This window comes from Plecotus auritus (genome assembly GCF_963455305.1).
Source record: "Plecotus auritus genome assembly, chromosome: 8".
In the NCBI taxonomy this organism is placed as follows: domain Eukaryota; kingdom Metazoa; phylum Chordata; class Mammalia; order Chiroptera; family Vespertilionidae; genus Plecotus; species Plecotus auritus.
The window spans coordinates 54,831,144-54,857,515 of NC_137782.1; the positions used below are offsets into that span (position 1 = coordinate 54,831,144).

Genomic DNA, 26,372 nt, shown 5'->3' on the forward strand with positions numbered 1-26,372 from the left:
TTCAGGGGAAAAGAATGTATTTCCCATCACGTTATTTGCCCTGCTGGTTAGAGGCCTTTGTGCTGAAACAATCTGCCAGCTATTTATCTAGCAAATAAAGCAAGCCTGTTCCAGGTCTGTCTGTCTTCGTGAGCCTGCCGAAGTGCGGTTAGCAGACGTGTGTTCCTGAATTGGAGCATGGAGGTTAATCGGGACCACCGTTTGCAAACAGCCGAGTCCAGCTGGTGAAAAGCAGGGACAAAACCATATTTGCAATTACCTGTTTGTCCAGAAACCCTGTGGGTGTCTCCGGAGAGCACTCGTGTAGAAGACGCTCCCCAGGCACCCGCTGCACTTCTTGGCATCCGTCCCCAAACTTGGCAGCCACCATGTATCTTCTCCCTGCCTCTCCTCCCCTCCTCTGCCGGGAAAACAGAAGGTGCGGGGGGGGGGGGGGGGAAGCCTTGAGGGTCAATGAGCTCAGCACTCCTCTCCCCATTCCCAGCGGGTCCTCTGAAACACTCAATCACATTTTTTAATATGTTGTTTAGGACTGCCTTCCCTGCCCAGCAGGCTGATGGCTCGCCTTGTCCTCAGAGTCGGAGGCAGGCACATTGGAATGGGCCTGGATTTGCTGCCTGGCTCCACCTATGGGAGGTGTACTGCTCTGCTAAGGCAACCCCACCCAGGTTGCACCAACGGGGGGCTTTCCCAACAGACATTTATTGTCTCAAGTTCTGGAGGCTAGAAGTCCTAGATCAAAGTGTTAGCAGCGTTGACTCCTTCTGAGGGCTGTGAGGAGAATTAGGGCCTCCCCCCTGAATCCTGGTGATTTGCTGGCTGTCTTTGGTGTTCACGCCTTGGCTTCTGCTGCGTCACCCTGAGCTCCGCCTTCTTCTCCTGGTGTTCTCGCTGAGTGAGTGTTCTGTCCAAATGTCCCCTTTTTATAAGGAAACCAATCCTATTGGATTTGGGGACCACTCAAGTTCAGTATGACTTCATCTTAATGAATGACATCTCTGATGTCCAAATACCGTCACATTCTGAAGTCCTCGGTTTAGAGCCTCAACACATAAAATTTGGGGGGACACGACTTAGCCCATAACAGCAGGTGAGTAACCCAGACACGTCTCTCAACCTCTTAGATCCTCGGCTTTTTATCTCTAAAATCAGGAGAATATGCTTACCTTGCGGGCCCTGTGAAGAGGGAATTAGCACAGTACCTGGCACACAAAAGATGTCAGAGATTTCCTTGAATAATCTCAGGACTCCATTGTCTTACATGATTGCAACGAGGTCACTTTGGCCTTTAATGGTTTTATCTATTGGGTTCCATTTCTGTTTAGAGAAAAAGATATGCTTTAAAACACAAAACCCACTGATATAAGCCAAGCAGCACACGATACGGTGAAGAGTCCTCACAGAGATCAGAAGCGCCGGGTCCAATCCCCACGTGGGCAGGAACTAACCAGCAGGGAGCCCTGAGCCCCAGTGTGCTCAGATGAGAAATGGGATAACCACCTGCAAGCAAAATAATTTACGCAAAAGCCCTCTATGAGATGTGTGCTGTGAAAGAGAACGAAGCGTGCCGTCTAGCCACATTCTACCATGAGAAATATGAGAGGGATTCAGTGTATGTTCACACGGGTTCTCTCCTATTTGTCAACTCCGTGTGCTATTGATCCCAACACTCATCGCCTCCATTGTTTCATGCTGATTTACAGGGGAGGGATGGACCTGAGGTGCCTCTCGCACGCATTATACCTCATGTTACCTAGAAATCAATATAAATGTTTCAGGAAAGATCAAAAGTCTTCAGAGTCTGCACCACACCAATAAACCATGCCGAGTTCTGGGGCCCACTGTTCAATTCGGCCTTAAGTATCAGGAAAAGTGAGAGCAGGGGACTGAGCGAAAGAGAGGGATCGATGTCAAGAGAAGTCGGATCCCAAACACAAGGCTTTGCGACTTATTGTTCAGCAGTGGGTTCGGGGGCTGTTAGATTCATGACCCCGCAGTAATTCAAACTTCTTCCTGCCCAGAGCATCCATGTAACCCCAAAGACCCTCCAGGGAGCCAGGGAGAAGAATTCCAAGGCTAACACTATTTAACTAAATTAATTCACTCAGCCAACCCAGTTATGTAAATCAGTTGTCTTCCTCAGTGATGCCCGAGGTGAGGCAGGATCTATAAGAGCCTTGGGAAGAAGGAGCCGAGGCAGATCCAGTCTTCTGGGGCCCATTGAGCGGTCGGCAACCAGAGGCACATGCTTGCAGGAGATCAGCCAGGTTTCAAATACCACCTTAGGCCTTCGGAATCAACACAACTTCAGCAGGTGCCTCTCTACCCACTTCATTCACCTTCAGTCCATGTGGTTTCTCATTTACATCCACACCAGCCCCGGCTGGCTCTTGTCCTGGGTTTTTTTCAGATTTGGGATCTTGCCATTTTTTTGCTCAGATTTCACCACTGACTACTGACAGGTCCATCATGACCAAGGTCCTTCCCCACCTGGTTTATTGTCCTTCGACCTGTCCACACTGGTGCCTGGCCCTGGCGTCAATATTCCTGGTTAGTGTGTGGATTCTAGACCAACTCTTTCCTGAGCAACGGGGTGATCCAAAGCCTGTTAATAACCAGGACTCGCCAGGAAGGAGGGGAGACCAGGCAGAAGGTTGAGACAGAACCCAGCGAAGAACATGGACTTTGGACAGGAGGGCAGGGCAGGCAGGGGTTGAAGTGCAATAGGAATTGTGGGTAAGGGGAGGCCAGCCAGACTGCCCTGAGGATGCGGGAGAAGCCAGCGAGGAAACCAGGGAGGAGCTGCCCACACTCCACAGGGTACCATGAGCACTGCTGTTAAACAAATGACCCCGGAAGTGAAAAACAAGAAGACCTTGACCCCTAAGGCAAAAGTCTAGCCCATCAGAGGAACATTCCAGAGCTCTTTCTCAGGGAAGGGTCAAGACAATGGGGGTCAGAGGTGCATAACTGCACCCGCTGGATGTGAAGATAAGGCGAAGGTGGGGATGAAGGAGGTGTGAACAGCAGCCTTCACTTTGGTGCCCCCCTCCCCCATTCTTAAGCACTCAGCCAGGCCATGTGGGTGTGTTGGAAGCAGCCTCATGTGTGAAGTGAGCCCTCAGCCATCTTGGGGTCCCAGCCACTCCCACATCAGCTCTCTTTGGCCCCCACAGCTCTTAGGTTGGCTATTTAGAAAGGGACATTGCCAGGAAGTGCCAGCAGTGAGAATTGTGCGAAGAGCCCCTGAGACAGGAGGGCAGGAAAGCCAAGGGAAATATTACCCCTGAGAAACAGGGCACATATCCACCCTCCCAACTGGAAACACAAGCCAGGGACAGCGTGTCCGGGACAGCGTGCCCTCACTCTCCAAGCTGCCGGTCCAGGCAGAGTCCTCTTGGCCTTCGGAGCTGGGCTTGTCCACACCGGCCACCCCACAGGGCCCTCTGCTCTTCCACCCCCCAGGCCTAACTGGCAGTTGGGCTGCAGCCACCCCACAGTTTAGAGGACCATCCAACAATAGGTCAGAAATCTGCCTTTGACAGGCAGAGGCTGTGGACCCCGTAAGAGCGCCCTCTGCAGGGCCCTGCTGCCACCTGCCCCTTTGTAGCTCTGAGGCCTGGCTGGGCCCTGACACACAGGGCCAGGGTGCAGGGCGAAGAGCGCAGCGCTCTCCTTCTGTGTCTGAGCAGACAGTGGAGTGGGAGGCAGCGTGGGAAAGCAAATCCACACACAGCAGCTGTTTCTGCCGCCTGTTTCCAAATGCACCGCACAAAGAATAGACGGGGTGGATGCAATGCGCTCGGTTCCGGGCCAAGGCTGGTGGCGGCTGGCGGCGGCTGGCGGCGTGAAGCGGATGGTGTTCTGCCGGGCAACTTTGCATTTTCATCTCTTACATGGAAGCTCTCTCTTGGACGGTGGTTTCGCCTTTTTTTAAAAAAGGTTTCTTATATGCACCACCTCTTTCACCATCTCAGGGAGCCTCTGGAAATGCCTTGTTAGAACATCAAGGCTGAAAGGTGTTACACATTGAACGGTGGCCCTTCCTCCACACAACTCCTATGTTCAGGTTCTTACCCCAGTACCCCCAAGTGTGGACTTATTTAGAAAAGGGTCCTCACAAAAATAATTAATTAAGGGGAAGTCACAGTGGAGTTGGGTGGGCCCCTAATCCAATAGGACTGGTGTCATCGAAAGGAGAAACTTGCACGCAGAGCCGCACACAGGAAGGACATGTGGAGATGAAGGCAAAGATCAGGGGTGCAGCAGACACCCAGGGACGCCAGAGATGGCCAGTCAACCTCCCGAACCCAGGTGATGTGAGCAAGCTGAACCCCCAGAGAAACGCTGGGCCAGACTCTCGCAACCTTCAGAAGGAAGCAGTCTCCCAACACCTGATCTAGGACTTCCAGCCTCAAGAACTGTAAGAGAATAAATGTCTGTGGTTTAAGCCCTTTATTTTGTGGTGGTTTGTCACAGCAGCCGCACAAAGTTAATACGAATGGCATTGACATATGTAGGAAAGCTAAAGGTCTAGTTCAGGGGTGGGCAAACTTTTTGACTCGAGGGCCACAATGGGTTCTTAAACTGGACCGGAGGGCCGGAACAAAAGCATGGATGGAGTGTTTGTGTGAACTAATATAAATTCAAAGTAAAGGAGCGGAGGGGAGAGCAAGAGAACGGGATAGAACAGCCGGATCCAGCCCGCAGGCCGTAGTTTGCCCAAGGCTGGAAGGAAACTGTCCAGCACCACTGAGAGGGAGCAAAACAGCATGCAATTCAGGGAGGAGAAATATTCCTGCAATGTATTCTCTCACTAGAGAAACAAGATAGGCATTCAGGGCTCCAGGCTTGGGGCTATAATCAATTTCCAACTCATGGTCCTTTTTCAAAAATAGCATCATTAACATGGTGAGCGCAGGTCTCACCGTCCTGGTTCCCAGTTCCTTCCTGCATGCAGGCTAGATCCCCTGGCCCGAGAACCAATGGGCGCGTGTCCCAGAGCAGCCCTCTGAGGTCAGGGAGCGTCCCTGGGCCTGCTGTGTAGCAGGCTTTCCTCATTCCCACTCTCTTTTGAGACATTTGCAAGGAAAAGAGAGTTTAAGTGCATTTAGCATGTCCACCAGCTGGACAAGCCCCAGGACTCTTGTCACCCACTGGTCACTGGCACTGAGCCCTATAGAGCTCACTGCAGGAGGATATAAGCGAGGGTGATGTTCCTGTAGCAAAGGGGCAGGTATCAAGTGGAATGGAGCTGACCAATAGGCCACAGCCTCTGTTCTACCATTGCAAAGCTCCCTTGAGCATCTTTGCTCTCACAGCCCTAAGGACTGCCTCACAGCCCTAATTCACAGCCCTAATTCACAGCCCTAATTCACTGCCCTAAGGACTGCCTTCAGTTCTTTGTCTGAGTCCTGTGTAAGGCCAAGAACAGCTGGACTTGGTTCAAACCCTTCCCTGTCAGTTACTAGCTGTGTGACCTTGGCCAAGTTACTTAACCTCTCTGAGTCTTGCTTTCCTCAACTACATTACGACAATAATAGTAGTGACTTTGGGTTGGGTTATGTAAAATAGTCCATATAAAGCAGTGGTTCTCAACCTTTCTAATGCCGCGACCCTTCAATACAGTTCCTCATGTTGTGGTGACCCCCAACCATAAAATTATTTTCGTTGCTACTTCATAACTGTAATTTTGCTACTGTTAATGAATCGTAATGTAAATATCTGTGTTTTCCGATAGTCTTAGGTTCTACATAGTCTTAGGTTCTACAGCAGCGGTTCTCAACCCTAGCAGGGTCGCCTAAGACTATCGGAAAACACAGATATTTACATTACGATTCATTAACAGTAGCAAAATTACAGTTATGAAGTAGCAACGAAAATAATTTTATGGTTGGGGGTCACCACAACATGAGGAACTGTATTGAAGGGTCGCGGCATTAGAAAGGTTGAGAACCACTGCTCTAAAGGATTGGCCCATCTTCAGGGACATGGTAGATCCTCAATCCATGTTACTTTTTTTTTATATATATATATATTTTATTGATTTTTCCATGTTACTTTCTTAAAAGGCTCACTTCCATACCTGATAAACATACTACCCTGTTTCCCTCCCTCTGGGAAACAGCTTCCACTTTGCTTAACCAAACCCACCCTCCCCATTCTCAGCAGCAAGCAAAACTTCTCTTGTTATGATGGACCAGAGCAGACCACATTAGATATCGATTACCCATTTCTACTGGTGGGATGGAATTAAATCGTGTTTTCCTCTCCCACCTCTAAGGTGCAGTGCAGGTCCCCACAGATCTGCAGATTAGAGAATTGGGTAGCTTGTTCCCCTGCGTGTACAGAGAGCATTTTCAAATGTTAACAAGACATGGCAGAGAAGTACTGGAAGCAAGCTGTGTGGCTGGAGAAACACTGGGAAATTGTATTCTTCCAAGGCTAGTTTGCATCTGAATTTTGGAGGACTAGAGTAACTGAGAACAGATGAAATCAGTATTGCTGAATTCATAAGCAGTCAAAGTACCTCTGCCCACACGGCCAGCTGTCAGGCCCACTCTGCCTGGATTACATGCAACAGACACGCCTGTCTCACATTGTTGAATCAGGAAATATTAAGTACTTATGGGTGGGACAAAAGTAGGCTTCTAGTTGTTCATATGGAAAATAATACAATAATTAATGAATAAGAATACAAGAATAAACCCTGTTTTTCACATACTCACAACTGTAAACCTACTTTGTCCACCTTGTATATTGGCTCATAAGTTACATAAATAGATGTGCATAACCCATGGACACAAGTGAAGGCCTGGGGAGGGGCAGGAGCAGGGTGGAGGGGAGGTCAGTGGGGGGAAAAGGGAGACATCTGTAATACTTTCAACAATAAAAATAAAATTTTTAAAAATTTTAAATAAGTAGATGTGGATTTCTTGTCAACTATATTAAAAAACTTTTTTTTAGATATCAACTTTAATTGAATTTTCTTACAGGCATGCCATTAATGAGGGATTTCTTTCTTTTTTTTATGTGAACTCATAGGCATATTTTTCATCTACCAAAGAAAATATTTTTTCTACCATATGCTTTCACAATTATCTTTTTTCTTTTTCTAATGTCAAAGTCAACAACTGAAGCGTGGATATATTAAGACACAAAGTGATAAAATTACTCCGGATGCCAATTTAAACAGACAAGTGAATGTGTACAGAGAGAAAAATCTGGGAAGTACACACACCCAAATGTTAATCGTCATCTTTCCCCTTTGGGTAGTAGAATTGTGAGTGATTTTTATTTTCTTTGACTCATGCTTTTCCTTTAGCTTCCATTAGTCTCTCCAAGTTTTCTGAATTTAGGATGTGTTGCTTTTTTAAGGACTTTTGTGAGCAGCTTTAGGTTCATGGCAATAGTGAACAGAGGTATTATCAACACCCACCCCGCACCAGAGTGGTACATGTGTTACTTAGTAACCCACATCTACACGTCATTATCATTCAAAGTCCATAGTTTACATTAGGTTCACTCTTGGTGTTGTGCATTCTGTGGGTTTGTACAAATTTATAATGAACAGATCCATCATTATAGCATCATACAGAATAGTTTCACTGGCCAAAAAAATCCTCTGTATTAGTATGGTGTTTCTAATTTCAAATTCTACTTGTTCACTGCTGTTATATTGGGAAACAATTTACTTTGTATATTAACCTTGCAACCCGCTACAATCGCTTATTAATTCCGGTGTTTCTTTTATAACTAGAACAAAATCATTTTTCACAGTTGCTTGAGATTGCTCTTCTGAGATGGAGCAAATTGGCTCACAGTCTCCTACCTTTCTGTTAATTAAGGTAAAGGGGGCCTCAGTGTTCCTGTGATTGCTAGGGAGTCCCAAGTAGAGCTGGTTCTAGAACCTGCAGGTGGACAGAAGGCGAAGATGGAACAAGAAAGAGTGTGAGGCTGTAGCGAGAGGATGAGGCAAGGGACGTCTCTATTTGAGGGGCTGTGCAAAGCTGCTGGAGCAGAGCCTGGGAAATGGAGTGTTTACCAGACAGAGAAGTTGCTCCCACTCACGGGTGACTGGTTGCAGGACAGCTCCCTCCTGCCTCTGCAATGAGGATGGGTCCTGCCACGCCCCATTCCAGGCTGCGGGAAGAAGGAAGAGCATCCAGGTGGTGGCACACAGCACCTTTGCTTGCTGTCTGTTGGTGGGAGCATAGTCACATGGCTATACCTGCAATGGAGGCTGGGAAATGGTGTCCAGCTGAGTGACCATGTGCTTCGCTATTAAGTGTGCTATTAGGAATGAAAGAGACAATGGATGTTGTTGGTGGACAAATAGCAGTCTCTCGCACAAAGAGGTAAACGGTGACAAGATGTGCAGGGGGGGCGGGGGGAAGAGGGGGCAGGGAACTAGAGAGTGTGAGAGAAATGAGAATGGAGAAGAGAGAATTGTAAGTGGAAGAAAAACCTCCATTTGCGGCCCTAACCGGTTTGGCTCAGTGGATAGAGCATCGGCCTGCAGACTCAAGGGTCCCGGGTCAAGGGCATGTACCTTGGTTGTGGGCACATACCCAGTAGGGAGTGAGCAGGAGGCAGCTGATCGATGTTTCTCTCTCATCGATGTTTCTAGCTTTCTACCCCTCTCCCTTCCTCTCTGTAAAAAATCAATAAAATATATTTAAAAAAAGAAAAAGAAAAGAAAACCTCCATTTGCGGAGGGAGAGCCGGGTTGATTCCAGGCAGTGCCTGCAGCATGGGAGCCGGTTGCTGGGTGTTACTGTGGGATTCGGGGAGGGGGTGTCTGTGACAGTGGTGGGGAGGAGCCCCATTGGATTGCCCTGGCCTGACCAGCCTACACTTCAGGTTCACCTGGGCTTCTGTTTGTGAGTTTGTGCTTCAGACTTTTAAAATCGTTTTCCCTTTGTTCCCTCTTGTTTGGCCTCTGTGGTTAAATCATTTTGACCAGACAACTTGAGCAGAAACAGTAACTGGACAGGCATGGTGGAGAGTGGGGTCTCCTGCTGGCTTGAAAAAATATAGCGCTCCCTTCGCTTTACGTGGTGGTGTACCTTTCTGACGGTTCTTACAGATGTTGTCACATTCCTTCTCGGACTGCACTGCAAGGCAGGAAGAGCCACATGGATCATGAGTACTGGAGGGAAGACACAGCCACTGGGTCACATACCTGACTGGGAGCCCAGCTCTGCCGTGACTGGCTATGTGGTCTTAAGGAACTCACACCACTCCTCTGAGTTTCATTTCCCTCAACTGTAACATGGGGATGTTAACAATATTGACTTCCAAAGGTGGTTTAGTTCCTATTTCAAAGGGTTCCTGTTATGGGGTCGAACCCTGGAGTCAGAATAAGACCACCGGAGGTTGCTGATTGATTAAAAAAAGCAGGCAAGGATTTATTGAGAAGGCCAGGACGGCCGAGAGAGCACCACACGCAGGTGGAGTCCACCCTCACAACCGTGCCATTTCAGGTGTAGGCAGTCTTTTTAAAGGTCCAAACCACAACAATTTTCCTTTGTTCTAAATTCTAAATTCTAAATGCTGGGAACAGCCCGCAGGGGGGTTCCCGGCCACATCCTGCTGGACATTGGAATGTGGCCCTATCTTGCAAAAGCAATTTTTTACAGAAGCAGAATCAAGCAGAGTTAGTAATCTAAAGTATCTACGAATCACTGAATCAACAGAAACGCATTATCTGGGACCACCTGGAAATTTTAGAATAATTGTGCTGTTCAGATTCCGGGACCACTGACTCAACCGAAACTCAGTTATCTGTAGCTACTGAGACAATTTAAGATCACTATCTGTCCTGGGTCCCAGAGGAATGTGCTTCGATGACCAGTAAGATCACAATCAATGGGATATTCAAACCACCATCAAGGGAGTTTTCAATCATACATAAGTTCAGAAAATCAGAATAACTTTTAAATGAGTACAGAGCCCAAAACAGCAAGGTTAAAATATTAAACAGCAATTTTTACCCAAGTATGGTTGCTATCATACTTCAGTTCCGATTCTGCTCTAGCTCAAGGTATGATTTTGGAGGCTCTACCAAGCAGAGAAGATTCTGAAACAGCACAGACTATGTGGATTGGAGAAGGAAATTCCAGGAGTGGAGATAGTTGTAACACCAAAAATCCAGGAGGGTAGTGAGAGAGAAGGAATAGAGTTAGAGGGTTGTCGGATGTACTAAGGCCTCGAAGTTCTCATTTTCCAGAAAAGGAAACGGAGGCACCAGAAGTCACCTGAGACCCCAGCAGGTGGAGCTGCAGGAATCGGGAAGGACTCGCTGTGAAGGAGAGCATCCGCGGTGCCAGGAGAGGTGCTGACTAGACACCTGCACCGGCTCTGCCCCCCCCCCCCCCCCGCCCCCGGACTCCCGGTGGCAGTTTGGGGAAGAACTCAGGGATCTTGCCACCGGCTGCCCACGGCTGCAGTGGGAGGGCACTCCTCTCCTCTGTTTTACTTTAATCCCTCTAGGAATAGGGGACAGATAACCTTTCAATAATCTGAAATCCCAATAAAAAGAATCTCTCTCCGAAGAGTACACAGGGTTTGGGAAGGCTTTAGTATTTATAGACTTTAAGGATTTTCATCCGCCTTCCACTCTCTCTCTGTGCTTTGGAGGCAGTGAGGGAGACTAACATGAGCTGAATAAAAGGTCACTGCCACAGGAGTTGTTTTAGCCGAATGAACTTGACCTCGCAGGGCCCAAAAGCTCTAGATCAGCGATTTTCAACCTTTTTCATTTCATGGCAAACTTACCCTAATTACTAAAGTTCTGCAGCACACCAAAAAATACATTTTTTGCCGATCTGACAAAAATACATAGGTATAATGTTGATTCATTTACAGTGGGCAACTATTGTTGTGCTGGCTGTTGTCATTTTTTAAAATTTGACAATCTAAGGGAAGAGGTCAGTGCCCCTGACTAAATAGTCAGGTATTGCATGTTTGTTTGTTTGTTTGTTTTGGGGGGGTGGTTGTTGTTGTTGTTGTTATTCCTCACCTGAGGATATTTTTCCCATTAATTGAGAGAGAGTGGAAGGGAGGGGGAGAGACAGAGAGAGAGAGAGAAACATTGATGTGAGAGAGACATTAATTGGTTACCTCCTGCACACACCCCTACAGGAGCTGTGGATTGAGCCTGCAGCCAAAGTACGAGGTACATGCCCTTGACTGGCATCAAACCCAAGACCCTTCAATCTACGGGCCAGTGCTCTACCCACTGAGCCAAAGCGGCTAGGGCAGGTATTGCAGGTTTTAAAACTCTTGGGCACACCCATTGAAAATCACTGCTCTAGATAGGTATTGAGTTGCTGATAATGCCCATGGTTTTCTCACACACCAGGTAGGGAAGGGGACGCTCTTTCACTCTATGCTTGCTCGAAAAATGTTTCCTTCTCTGTTTTCACTTCTTCTACAGTCTTGCTCTCATTTCCTCTATAATTCACTTCAAGCTTCAGCTGGCTTTGCAACCATGCCATGATGCTTCTCACACTTGAGCCTGCACCAGAACTCCCTGAGGGCTGCCGAAAAAGACTGGGCCCCTCCCCCAGTTCCTGCTGCTGGAGTGTTGGAAGCCACCCATTGTCTTCACTAGCAGAGAGGTGTGGACAAGGAACCCAGAAGGCTGGTCAACCTTGAAGCTCTGAAAGGTCAGAGCCAGCCACCCACTGTTTAGTTGAGACAATGGTAGCTAAAGCAACTTCCACCTTTTAGTTTTATGTAAATCCTTGCTGATTGGCTATTATTGGAATTGCCTGCCTAAGGGCTATGAGTGTATCCCACAATCTGAATAAAAGGGATCGCTAGGCCAGAGCAAAGCTGAGTCCTTCCTCTTGAGTTGGGCTTCCGCCTGGCCCCCAATATTTCCAAATTAATATTTTCTAGTCTCTTTCATTTGTGTGCGGCCTCCTCCAGAGCCCGAACCCTGAACCTGAACCCTGAACCACGCGGGACGTGGGGGGGGGGGGGCGGGGGGGGGGACACTCACAACTGGCAGCCCAACGTGGGGCACTCGCACTGGAGGTCTGGGCTGGAAACTGAGAATTTGCATTTTGAACAAATTCCTGCCACTGAAGCTGCTGCTGCTGCTGCTGGTGGTGGTCTGAGCACCACACTGGAGAGGAGGACTGGCTTAGATAAACTCCGAGGCTCCGCCCTAGCAGTGCTACCCAATCACTCTGCACTGCTGTCTCCCTGTGGTTCTGAGGAGGGCTCCTCTCAAGGCTGTGGCTCTCCGTTCAACACCCAAGGAGGCACAAGGGAGCTTCCAGAAGAGACTGTGGAAGTCAGCCTGCTAGCAGCGCTGTGCAGAGGGCACCGAGTCTCGGGCATCTAGTCCCAAAGTGGTCCCAGGAGGCTCTCGACCCTTCCTCATTCCCAAAGTGTGTGCGGGTTCCATGTCTGTCCTTGTGTGTGTGCTATGTCTGCACTCCCCTGAGGTGGCCTTGATCAGAAGTCCTGGGACCCCCAGAGCAGCCTGCTGCTGAGTGGTTCTCCTAGCTGACCTCTGACCCAGAATGCCAGCACCCCCCAAAGAGACCTCAGTCACAGAGATGAGGTCCAACACTGCCTTCAGCTTGGGTGGGGGTGGCATTTATCTGATGCAAGAACTTTGAGGGCAAGTCGGACAGGCAGTCCTCATCTTAACAGCTGAAAAATGAATGGAACATAAGGTTCATTTCAAGTTCCTCAGAAGGAAGGATGTGGAAATTACTGCAAAGATGTAAGTTGGTTTCCATTGAAAAGAACATATATTAGATTAGAAATCATAGTTATATTTCCCAAAGGATTAAGTGGAAACCTATTCTGGTCCTCATGACATTTGAAATTTCCCAGTAGTCTGGCCATTTAAGAGGAATCCATGAATACTCTTTGGCTCTTGTAATTCACAGTTCAACAAGTCCACAGTTTTCCAAGCTTGAGGTGAGTTTCAACAAGGCATTGGGGCCCTGCACTGATCTCTAAGTGCTGCCCTCTTGTGGTCACCTGAACACATGCCGCTAACGTGTTCTGGAGTCTGCACATCTATTTCTTCAAATCAAAGGGAACAGAGCCCAGGAACGGACTGCTCCCACCAAAGGGGGAAAGGTGCTGCAGGTTTGCCACACTTAGATGTTTCCAAAGGATTACAACCATTGCTTTTTAAATATATATATTTTATTGATTTCAGAGAGGAAGGGAGAGGGAGAGAGAGATAGAAACATCAATGATGAGAATCACTTATTGGCTGCCTCCTGCACAGCCCCTACTGGGGATGGAGCCCACAATCTGGGCATGTGCCTTGACTAGGAATTGAACCCTGACCTCTAGTTCGTAGGTCGATGCTCAACCATTGAACCAAGCTGGCTGGGCACAACCATTGCTTTCATGACTGTTGCTTTATCAATGTTCTGTGCACAGAAGAGGTAAGAGAAATGATCAAGATAAATAATATTGATTTTTCTATACTTTGTTAAAGAGAAAATTTGGGAAGTAAGAAAGAGAATGGGTTTATGTGTATGAATATATATTTATGCATGAATATATATATGCATACATATACCTATACACGTATGTGTGTAGTACATGTATTTTATTTTGCGCCTCCATCCTACTCGTATTGCTGAGCAGGAAGAACAGGTCTGGTCCTGGCTCCATGATGGCTGGTGTGTGAACTTGGGTAGGTAGCGACCTTTTAGAGCCTCAGCTGCCTCACTGTAAAATGATGTCATTGAAGCAAATACAAAATGATATTGAATGCAAACTGTAATTTATAAATAACATTTTAAAAATCAGCAAAATAACACCAAAAAAGTCATTGAATAGATTTCCTTAAAGTCCCTGCCTGTTCCAATTCTGATTCCGATTAAAACATAATACATAGAAGAGAAACCTTTTCCATCCCTCATTTCACGTGCCTAAGCTGACACACCTTCCCTTTCTTCCTCCTTGCTTCTCTTATTTTCTAACAAAGAACTCTACATCTGGGTTCTTTACATGCTACCCTCTCTCTGCACCCATTGGGATGTTCATTGTGTATAGTGAAAAGTTTTGTTTTTCTTTTTCACTCTCAGTCAAGGCCCATCCTCCATCTCTTAGTGCAGTGGTCGGCAAACTGCGGCTCGCGAGCCACATGCGGCTTTTTGGCCCCTTGAGTGTGGCTCTTCCACAAAATACCACGGCCTAAGTGAGTCCATTTTGAAGAAGTGGCGTTAGAAGAAGTTTAAGTTTAAAAAATTTGGCTCTCAAAAGAAATTTCAATTGTTGTACTGTTGATATTTGGCTCTGTTGACTAATGAGTTTGCCGACCACTGTCTTAGTGAATCTGAGAAAGACAGGCCGATGTTAGATGGAAAACCTGCCAGAGCAGTTTCTGTAAGACCATGACAAGCACCCTGAGCCTGAATGAGAAAGCACCGGTGTCATAAGTGTGGCCAGAGGGGACCTCTCCACTGTGGCATTTGTGGAGACCATCTGTGCTCTGAGTGGACACTGTAGCCAGAGCACCAATCCAGCCCAGACCACATCCTGCCTGGAGAAGTCACGGAAGAAGGCGGTGTGCTTGGGAGAATGGCGTGGGGACGTTGGCGTGAGCAGGAGACACTGGCCCCTGCCAGTAGCGCTCAGCAGCCCTGATGGCAGAGCAGGTGTGGGTGAGGAGAGCCAGCTCCATGCTAAAGGAAATGACAGAGCCCAGGTCCACAAGACAAGTGAGACATCCCTGGACTCCCCCGAATCACTGGAAGGAATTGAAGGAGGTGGAGTTCCTTCCTATCTGTGTGCAGGAGGGATCCCATACTGTTGATGGGACCTATTTGTACCCACAGGCTGGAGATGGAATGTGGATTTCAGGATTTAGGAAGAATTAGAGAAGGTGCCCATCAATTGATGCTTTACTCTATACTGATCCTGCTGCCTTTGTTTGACTTTATATTAGACAAACTTCAAGCACATACAAAAATGGAGAAAATAGTATAATGAGGTCCCATTAACAAATTATAACTACATCACCAATCTTGTTTCCTCTGTCCCACTTCCTGCCAATGTTATTTTGAGGTACCAGATTTTTATGTCATTTTGTCCATAAATACTTCAGTATGCATCTAACAGATAAGAGCTTTTCTTGAAAAAAACAACAACAACAACAACACACACACAAAACAACCACAATACCATTATCACATTAAAAATGAGTAAGTCTTTAATATCATCAAACACCAGGCAGTGTTCAAATGTCCCCCTGTCTCACGTTACATGCTTTTTTAGTTTGTTTCAGAATCCAAGTTAGTAAGGTCCACAAAGGCTATAAATCCTCAACTTCTGTGTTGAATAATGTTTTGAAACAAAATCTAGAACAGAATTGAACTTCTCTATCCCAGCTTTGTTTTATGAAATTGCAATAGTGAGGAGGGTATTTTTTTTTCCTTATAAAAAAGGACTCCCAAAGGCTATGTTAGTAATTGCGAAGCGATTTCCAAGGGCCCCGGGTTTCTAGCCTCATAACTGGAAGCACTTGGCAGTTTGCGTGCCCAGCAAGGTTGGCAGGCGAGTCGTTTCCCGCTGGGGACCTTCTGGATTGCTGTGTTCTCTGGTAAATGCCTCCCGTCCTCACTATTCACTATCTCCTCTGAGGTCTAATTAAGTCAGAGTGTTCATGTGTCGAATCAGCCACCAGGGGGCTCCCAAGGAACTCGATAAACTTCGGAGTTTCCCCAGAACCCACCTTGGTGCGTTTTATTACAGACTGAACTCGCCAGGGTGCGGCTTGTCTCCTCCTTCAGGTCCAATTCTGCCCGCAGAAGAGACCAGGCCTCAGGGAGATGTGGCTTGTTCCCCGAGGCTGGCTGGGAAAGGACATGGTCAGCTATCCATTGCGCTGTCCAAGGATTTGAGGTTTGCAACCCCTCGCCCCTCAGTGGTCCTCCTTAAATAGCCACTTGAGGGCAGAGAACATACACCGAGGGAGAGGAGGAGGGGGGGCAGCAAGCAATATGAGTTAATAAGCTCCCTGTAGCCTTACGATTTTTATTAAATTTTTCGATTATTAAGGACACAAAGAGAGTGTTGTTATAAGCATCGTTAGACATGTAGATAAGGGTGGTGAACGTGAAATTACATGCTCAGGAGGAAACCTGGACCTCCAGGTTCTCCATCTGGCCTCACAAGTCTCTCCCCGTCTCTAGGTCTCCGTTTGGGAGGTTTTTTTTAAAATATATATATATTTTTTAAAAATTGATTTCAGAGAGGAAGGGAGAGAAAGACAGAAACATCTATGATGAGAGAGAACCATGGATTGGCTGCCTCCTGCACGCCCCCAACTGGGGACCGAACCCGCAACCTGGGCATGTGCCCTTGCCCGGAATCGAACCAGGGACCCTTCAGTCCACAGGCCGACACTCTATCCACTGAGCCAAACCAGCCAGGGCTCTGTTGGGAGTTTTTGTTGGAGGATGATGTCAGTTTGCTAGGAATCGTTTCAAACAACAGAAAGGTGTCGCCTCACTATTCTGGAAGGCTAGAAGTCCTAAGCCAGGGGGACGCAGGCCCATGCTCTCCTGGAGGGCTCCGGGCAGAAGCCTTCCTGGAGTCATCTAGCTTGTTTGGCGGCCATCCTTGGGGTTCCTTGGCTTGAAGATGGCCATCTTCTCCCTTTACCCCGTCTCCCCTCTGCGCGTTTCTATCTCCGGGGCCAGATGTCCCTTTTCGGAAGTCATATTGGATTAGGGCCAGCCCCACCCACGGCCTCATTTAATTTGATCACCGCTGTAAAGACCTTATCTCCAAATAAGGCCACATCCTATTATACTAGGGGGATTAGAATTTCACATCTTTTGGGGGGAGATACAAGTTAACCCGTCACAGAGACCATGTTATAGAAAAGATAACGTTTGAAAGACTTGTAACAACATACCCATGAATTGTGCTCGCTAGTGAGTCACACCATCCTGAGGGTCCAAGAAAAAAGTTATGAGTCTACAAAGGTTTGAGACTAACACAGAAACTACTACGATGAGGAAAGATACAGTGTGATTTTAATAAAGGAAGTTAGCATTTTAACCCAAATTACACCCTATTCATTATATTTTTTGTTTTTCTGTGATCACTAATATAGAAAATAAATACAGGATGAGACCATAAATATCCAGAATATTTTTTTGCTAAAAAATGCATCAAAGGGTAATTATTATGCTACTAAACAGATTATCATAGAACTCTTTTATATACTAAATACTTAGAACTCTTTTATAGATTAAATACAGGGAATTTTATACTATAAATATTCACAAAATCAGCTTCACACCCCTTTTCAGAAACTCACGCATTTGTTACATAAACGAGGCCGCCCCTGCTTTTGTCCTTCACCACCAAAAAAGGGCCTTCCAGTCTTTGGGATTTTACTAGGCCATTCCTGGCCCTTCAGGCATCGATCCCAGGAGGCACAGCTTCAGTTCCTGACATGGTTTCTCAATGAAGAGTGTCAGGGCCAGCCCAGCGATGAAGGTCAGCAAACAGTGTCCAGAGAAAAGATAGAGCTGGAGAGAAAGAGGGGCACAGTGGGCACACTCTTACTCTAAGTGTTCTCTTGTGTTTGGATCTTAAAGTGTACTATCCCGCTGTGTGAAATGAATCTGTAGACAAACAGCCCTGAATATTGAAAAATAAAATAAATAAAGCAAAGATATTATCTTGTGCAGAAGCCCTCCCTCAAACAAAACAAAGAACAATAGGCTCCCAGCCACAACAACAGGCTCCTAACAAAGCCAATAGGGTGGCTTTGTTGCCCCGGAGAGAACAGCTGTGCTGCAGAGCTGGGAGCAAAGACTCACCATGTTGGTGTCCGTGTAGTGAATGAGCGTCTCCTGGAGGCCGTTGTAGAGGATGATGACGATAGGATGCACCAAGTAGCAGGTGTAACTGATGCTGGCCAGGAAGCTCCACATACCACAGGAAAGCAGCTGGTTTATCAGACCTGCAGGGAACAGGCTTTGAGAGTCATCGCCGCTCCCTCAGGTGCTGCACCTAAGTCTGTGGACTCCTTCTAAGAAGGTCTTCATTCATTATCATTTTTTAAGAGGATGCACCTTCAAACAAACCACCCAATTCCCTCTTGTAGGAAGATGAAAATATAAGAAATGCTGATACTGAGTTCACAGTCAGTTTACTTCCTTACTGTGGATTTGACCCCTGAGCACAGAACATCCGCATGTATAACAAGGGGCGGAGTCCTTTCACTGGCCTGGGCCTGGTTCCAGGTGCAGCCACACGAGCTGCGGGGCCTTGGGACCAGGCGGTGGACATGCCAGCCTCAGATTCTTCATCTATTATTGAGCAGCTTGCATTTGATCAACTTCAGGGTCCCTTTCAGGACAAATATTCCATAACTTGGGTCCCAAAGAATTCTTATTCATTTAGAATGGGTCCATCTACCATTCGAGATTGAGGGCCACTGCTGTCGGTGACAGGGCACCACTGGAAGGTTTTAACTGAAGGCTTAACATGGGCGACTCAACAGAATCAGACCTTGAACGGAGCAGGACCAACACGGTCAGATTGGCAATGACTGAAGACGATGGAAAAGGTGGCTCGAGCCACTGAGATCCCTTCTCGTCCTGAGCGTCTGAATTAAACTCTTCTTCAAACATTCTTTTCTAGATATACTTTTCCAAAGGTCATTACATGGACACACATTTTCTAAACATTTATCTAACCCATCCCCCCACATTCACCTGCTAGTCTTGTCATTTGCTGACACCTCAGCACCCAGTTCCTACCATGTGCCAAGTAGAGAGAAAGGGAAGGAACATCGGTGGCTTGCACAGACTTCTAATCTGGACAAGTCCTTTCTTTCCACTTAAGCCCCCTTTTTGCTTGATTTCCTGTGAGGTGAGGCCTGGCTCAGCAGGAGCAGTCTCCCAGGTCATCAAAGGGCCGGAGACCTGGGTGGCTGTTCCGTCTCTTCTCCCAGATGAGTAAACCGAGGCCCAGGCGGGTGCCCCCGGAACTCATGTGCCCTGCACTGGGTTTGCTTTTCTCATGACCCTGCCTGCTCGCTTCCAACTTCTAAACCAGCTTCATTGGAGAGGCGGCACATTTTCCTCCCAGAACCTGCATTTGTACATAAGCCGGTGTAAAATCTCAAACAGAATATGTGGGGTTTTCCCCAAGGATGCAGACGAGTGGAGGTTTCAGACTCATTCACCAGCAAACCAAAGCCTTTCTGGGCACACTGTTTTCACATTTGTCACCTTTAAAGGGCCAGTGTGAGCGCACGAACATCATACCTCCATAGCCTTCGTGACATGCGAACACTACCCAGCCCACGGCTGCCGCCCACAGGCTCCGGTGCACGGCCTGGTAGACAGCAGCAGCCACTGAAGGGGTGGCAGAGGTGTCGTCCACTGCGTACGCCACAGCAACCACGGCGAACAGCGTGGACAGGGAGCAAATCCACCCGAGCAGAGCCTGCACCTATGGGGCAGAGAACGATGCCGCTCACAGTCCGTTGGGGCCACGGCGCGTTTACTTCTCTACACGAACTTCCTCTTTTTGTACTATTACTGTCACGTTAGGTGTCTATTTATAAACCTCAATCAGTACCCACATTTGACTAAATGGAAGGTTCAGATTAGTGGTTGTGAGGGTTAGGGTTGGGGTGGGGTAGGGGAGGGGGGGTGGCCATGGAGAAGTGGCACAAGGCAGGTCTTTGTGGTGACAGAGAAGTCCTGTGCCTTGACTGTGGTGGTGGTCACACAAACTTACACACGTGCTACAACTGCACAGCCCTGTCACCCACACATAAATGAGTGCACAGGACGCCAGGGATGGAAGGCCCGTGCATGTACCCATGTCAGTTTCTTGGTTGTGACGATGGGCTATAGTGGGGGAACCTGAGTCAAGGGGACACAGGACCTGTGCTGTTTTTGTCACTTGCAACGGCTCTCAGGTCATGTTTAAAGGAAAGTTAACTGAGAAAAAGAAGCTCACCTTGGTTTTGAGAATGTTTGCCTGGTGGTTTTGGTGCATGAAAATGCTCAGAAAGACGCCCACAAGGAATGGCCCAAATCGGCAATAGGGCTTAGTGTAGTACTCCAAAAAATACAGCGCAGTCGCATTTTCACTGAATAACAAAGGAAATAAGACAAAAGGCTAAGTTTGATCTGGACCTAAAAAGGGGAGTCTCTCAGATGCTTATTGAGTCCATCAACCAACCCAAAGTGAAATTTGGAGTACCTTTGTTCATTTCCTAAGTAACGACCCACACAGGGACCTCATGATCCTGCTGTGGGCCACAGCTGGCTTGCAAAGATTCCAAATTGCCTTGGGCCCCTCCTCCCTGGATCCCAAGGAAATATGACAGTGGCCTTCATTTTCAGTAGTTGTTTCTGGTGGCTGGTATGTCAGGATGACTCGAAAAACATGGTTCTCAGAAGTGAACCTCTTCTGAAAGAAGTGAATCCCTTCCTGGGAGTTCGTACAGAATTCGATTGCCTGGGCCACACCCCAGTGATTCCACTGGTCTGAGATGGCCCTTTCTGGGAGCATCAGTGGGAATTAAAAGGCCCCAGGGGACTCTCATGTGCATTCAGAGCTGAGAACCACTGGGGGAGAGGGGGCAGCCTCCTCTCTGTCACCTGGCCACGCCCACAGAGGACAGTGACATGACGGAAGGGCATGATGCTCCCCTGGTTAAAAGACCTAGGGTGTTCTAGCCAGTGTGGCTCAGCAGTTGAGTGTTGACACAGGAACCAAGAGATCACAGGTTCAATTCCTGGTCAGGGTACATGCCCAAGTTGCAGGCTCATTCCCTAGTAGGGGTCATGTAGGAGGCAGCCGATTGATGATGTTTCTGTCTTATAGATGTTTCTATCTTTCTATACTTCTCCCTTCCTCTCTCTCTAAAAATCAATATAGGGGGAAAAAAATTAAAGGCCTACAGGGTAGTCATTCATCCCCCTCACAAATTCATATTGGGCACTTATGTGCCAGGGATGGTTCTGGGCTATTTTACATCAGGTGGCCAGCGAACGCTGCTCTGAGAAGGTGACATTTACGCAAACACCTGCAGGAAGTGAAGGAGCAAGCCCTGCCAAGATCTAGACTCTAAAGGAAAAGCATTCCAGTGTCAGGGAGCAGCAAGTGCAAAGGCCTTGAGGAGGGAGCATGGTTGGTGTGTGGATGTAAGGAGGTCAGTGGCTGGTCCAGCATCGGCAAATAGGGGAATGATGGGTGAGGTCAGACAGGGATTCTGTTTTGAGAGCAATGGATGGTGATTGAGGGAACCTGAGTAGATGACTGACAGGATCTGATTTTCATTTGCATCACTGACTGCTGCACTGAGAATAGATCAGCGGGTAATTGCACCAGTTTATCCTGTGTAATACACAGGGTGGTCAAAAAGACATACTTCATTAGGGAAGCAATATAGTCTCGTGTGTAAGGTCCCAGGTTCAGCTCACACCTATGCCACGTACTAGCCGTGTGACCTTGAAGGGGTAACCCCAACTTCCTCAAGTTTCAGACTCTCCAACAACAGAGTCCCCCCAGCAGCAGTTGGCCACTGGAGGAGAAACACAAGTCAGCCACGTGGGGGCGCTCCTTTCCTCCAAGAAGCACTTGAGCGGCCAGAGGACCCCTGGGCAAGTTGAAAGGTTCAGAAGATTGGAAACTAAAGTGCCATCAACTTTCCCATCCGGGCTGGACATGCCCCACCCGGTTTTTCCACACGCCGCTGGGCACAGTGCAAACAGCCTGGCATTCGTCCCCCAGTCCTCCCTGGGAGGTCCTGGCCGTGCCCAGACCAGGCAAGGCGCAGAGCCGGGCAGGCCGGGAACGGTTACCTTGCTTCTGACGGAGCTGCCACGGGGAGGTCATGAGCCAGTGTGAGCAAAGCAGTGGCAGTGAAAGATGCCAAGAACAGCGCGGCCCCGAGGAGGACAAGGACATGTTTACTTCTGCAGAGAAGAGGGGACATTGACAAGAGTGCTCTTCAGTTTCCTTCGCCGCAGAATCTGTGGACAGGAAAGACCTGCAACCTTGGCAAAGGCGAGGCCTGCCTCTGAGAGAGGCTGGCGTGGGGCAACTGTGGCTGAGGGGGACTCAGGGGGGCGAGAGGTATATTTACTTAAAAAATAAAATAACCTAGGGAAACGCTTGTGTCATGAAACCATTAAAAGGAAGATACTAAAGTGTATGTGCAGAATCCTTTCATGCATAAGAAGCTGTGCAGAAAAAGATCGGAAGGATAAACACCAAAATATGGACAGTGAATTCACGTCTTCTTGAGGGAGGAATCAGGTCCAGGGCAATTGTGTTCCCCTCTCTTCATCCTAATGTTTTCTCCAATGTCCTTAATTTTTTTTTTAATCTTCACCCGAGGTTATTTTTTCCGTTAATTTTTAGAGAGAGAGGAAGGGAGGAGAAGAGACAGAAAGAAACACCAGTTTATCCTGTGTAATACACAGGGTGGTTATAAGGAAGAATTGCTAGACATGCTTCATTAGGGAGGCAAAATAGCTTAGTGTGTAAGGTCCTAGATTCAGCTCACACCCATGCCACTTACTAGCCATGGGACCTTGGAGGGTTAACCCAAATGTGTCTCTCAAATCAATGTGTGAGAGAGACGCATCGATCGGTTGCCTCCTGCATGCCCCCAACCAGGGCTGGGAGCCTGCAACCTAGGTACGTGCCCTTGACTGCAATTGAACCTGGGACCCTTCAGTCTACAGGCTGATGCTCTATCCATTGAGCCAAACCGGCTAGGGCCCAATGTCCTTAAATTTAACAAAAGAGAAGAATACATCTTTTAAAATGTGGCATGGATAGTGCACACACCATCAGTTTCTCCGTGAATGACTGAAGCCCTAGTTTAGAGCTTTTCTAAAACTAACAAAAATTCAGGTGATAAATCACCCACATGGAGAAGCAGGTACATGGATGGATTGCTTGGGGCGCTGTAAATTACTTCACTTTTTCTGGAGAGTCATCTCCTAGTATGTTACAAAATTGTCCCTACCCTTTGACATAGTAATCCAATTTGCATATACACTGAGTGGCCTGATTATTATGATCCCTGAATGCATAATAATCTGGCCACTCAGTGTATATCCTATAATAAAAGGCTAATATGCCAATTGTCCCCTCGACCAGGAGTTCGACCAGCAGGCTGGCCGGCCAACTGCCCATGTCCCCTCGCCCTGGCCAGGCTGGCCGGACCCCACCCATGCACGAATTCATGCACTGGGCCTGTAATACACCCACACACACTGAGTGTCCAGATTATTATGCGTTCAGAGATCAAAAATAATCTGGCCACTCAGTGTATGTCCCCAAGGAAATAACTAAGAGAAAGAGTAGTGTGCTCCAAGGCACTCATTGTCATCCACAGTCATGAAGAATTGGAAACAATCTGGATGCCCTAACCTTCAAACTGGCATTTCTTCCTAACACTGACAAGTATGCGGGTCATGCCAACATGTGGAAATGTTTATATGAACAGTTACATGGAAAACGCTGAGCACGAGATGTTACACACACATTGCCCATAGCTCTGCACAAACACGGGCTGCTGTGCGTAGGACAAAGACTGGGGGAGACGGTAGGAGAAGGTAAACAGTGCTGGATTTCATGCTGCAAACTCATCTGAGAAGTTCTTATCCCAAATTTTAAAAGCTGCTCTCCCCAGACCTGGAGCACTCTCCTGGAATTTTGTGGGAAAGGGCACACGGGGAGGAAACATGTCCCAATGACTCACTTTCCATGGACGAAGACGATGACCGGCGTTGTGAGATGGAAATGGAAGTCATTGGCAAGGTACCACGTCCAGCCGTTGCACTGGAAAGAGAGCAAAGGTTACTTCTCTCGCCATTTACCAGGTCTGCCTCCCACCGCCCTCCTCCCTGGACCAGGAGAGGAGTTCAGTAGGCAGGAGGGGATTTCCATGGAAGAGAGAGGAATAGTGGGTTACAGGCACTTCTCATACCTCATCTCATCTTTGTGACAAACCTGTATGGTAGGTTCCAGTTTACAAAATGGAAATTCAGTTTTCTCTATTGTTTAAAAAAGAAAACAATAATAGCGAATCTCCTAGGACAACTGTGGGAACAAAACTGTATCGTTACACAGAGGCAAGGAATAATTATTGTGATGCAGTTGGAGTCAAGCTCACCGCTGTTCTCTCTCCCGTGCCTCGCCCCCCTGCCCTCCCCCACTCTGGGAGGAGAGAATGTGTCCTTGTAGAACGGAGGCCTGGCTCCAGACGAGTTATGTGGGAAACCCAGGGTTCCCACGCATGACTGACATGAGATCGTCTGGCCAAAGCCACATCTTTCCATATCTTTCATCACTAACCTGTCTGTGTGAAATGAGGCAGCTACCTGTGCTTCTTCTTCAATGTCAGGGCATTCCTGGGGCATCTTCTCCAGCACTTCAGCGATTAAGGGCACCTTGGTCTCCCTCCCACCCCCTCCGTCCAAGGGAGATCAGATTTACCCAACAGAAGCGACAGCTTTCCTGTCCCAGCTGGAGACAAGTTCCTGGTGGGGGAGTTTGCAAGGCCCTCACACCTCTGCTTCCAAGACCTAGGGTGTGTTTCACCTCTGAGAGGACTGGCCAGTGTCTTTGTCACTGATTCCCACACACGGCCCAAGCCAGTCTGCATCTAGGAAAACAGCCCCGGCTCTCTGTCCTCCATGGGCCCTGGCACAGACCTGGGCCCACCTGAAGGCAGTTGGGTGGTGATACGTGCCCTGTGGAAGCTGCTGGGCACGTGCATACCGAGGGCAGCTTCTAATTGGAAAGTGTTTGTGTGTGTGATTAGCCCCATGCGAGGGACTCTCTCTTCAGCTGCACTTCCAAGGCACATGCCACATCAGTGGCACGATTTGACGATTTCATCACAGCCACCTTACTTGCATCTGCTCCCAGGTCATCGTGGGCGAATTAGGGCTTTAAGGAAGCCAAAAGCAACACATACAAATGTTGTTGCTCGGTCAGATCTGGCTTGAAATGGAATGGAATGCATGATGGTGAGGGCATGGTGTACTGCTCCATCCGTTACAGGCTCTCTGTGTGGAGGTGAAGAAACTGTCCTTTCCCCCTGGGGCATCATGGGCTGGACAGGAACTGGGATGGGGCAGGGTCACCTGCATTGTGGACGTGCACCTCGATGGCTGGCCCCTTGGTGCCCACTACCCTTCTTCCTCCCCCTACATCCCCCAGCGACTGCCCTGCCAAGGCCGGTGCAGTCACCACCCTCCATCACGGGAGACTGGCCTCCCTGCCCACAGCCCACCTCCCTACAGCATCATCAGTACTCACTCCCGAGAATAGAGCAGGAGGAAGGGGACCGGACACCTCAAGGTGGCCTTCAGGAAGTTCACTGAACCATGGGACACAAGACACCGCCTTTGTGCCCATCCGCCCTTTGCAGCCAACACTCGGGACTCACCGCATTCCGGACCAACAGGAAGTCATTGAGCAGCAGCAAGTTCGTCCACCATGCTTGCCGGCAGTTGTCCAGGTGGAGCTTAGGCACCTCCCAGACAGGTCCCCAGGGAACCAGGGAGAACAATCCAACCATCAAGCACACAGAATACAGGTGAAGAGGCTGCAACCTGGAGGGAAAGAGCCAGGCGAGAGAAAGAGACTCCACAGTGCTCCCATTCAGGAAAGGCGGGGACTCATAGACATGGGGATAAGAGCCTCTAAACCAGATCGTACTGGGTGGATAACCACCTCCCACCCACACCTCAAACATCCGTGGATTCAAAATCGTTTCTTGAGCACCTATTATGTGCTGGCACTGGTGTTGCTGATGCAAAGCACTGTTCTACATTGAGCAAGTCATACACGTCAGCCACCGAACTAGGAACTTGGTAGATATTTCTAAACCTCAAGACTCCTATCAGGTAACTGTTACCTCTGTTTTACAGATGAAGTGGTAGCTCCGAGAAGTTCACCTGGCATCAGCCCCTCTGGATGAAAAGACCTTCCTCCACCCCTCTTCTCCTCTCTCCCTTCCTGGATTCACTTCTTCCTTCCTTCCCTCATACCCTTCTTCCTTCCAAGCAGATTTGAAGCAGCCACACAGATGATGGATAAGGCACCCAGTGTCTAGACCAGCACGTTCAATAGAAATAGAATTCCAGCCACATCTGCCCCCGAGGTTCTAGGAACCACATTTTTAAAAGTCAAATATAAACCGGTGCAATTCATCTTAATAATATACTTTATTTAGCCCAATAAATCTATATTCTTCTCATTGGAACAGGTAACCAATATAAGAAATTATTGAGTTACTTTACATCCTCTTTTCTCTTGCCAAGTCTTTAGATTCCGGTGTGTGTTTTACACTGGCAGCATGTCTCAAGGGG

General features: G+C 48.0%; 1 protein-coding gene across 1 annotated transcript in view; it reads right to left on the bottom strand.

Annotated features, from left to right (window-relative positions):
• Positions 1-16,994: 16,994 nt before the first annotated feature.
• LOC308256194 (O-acyltransferase like protein-like) overlaps positions 16,995-26,372 on the bottom strand; it is a gene marked incomplete at its 5' end in the record, with an annotated part of 45,210 nt that continues 35,832 nt past the window's right edge. The window contains 7 exons of the mRNA XM_080684261.1: positions 16,995-17,534; positions 17,829-17,971; positions 19,284-19,470; positions 19,987-20,119; positions 21,840-21,953; positions 23,753-23,832; positions 25,448-25,613. Coding sequence (XP_080540387.1) covers positions 17,400-17,534; positions 17,829-17,971; positions 19,284-19,470; positions 19,987-20,119; positions 21,840-21,953; positions 23,753-23,832; positions 25,448-25,613 — 958 coding nt within the window. The 3' untranslated portion in view covers positions 16,995-17,399. The remainder of the gene's footprint in view (positions 17,535-17,828; positions 17,972-19,283; positions 19,471-19,986; positions 20,120-21,839; positions 21,954-23,752; positions 23,833-25,447; positions 25,614-26,372) is intronic.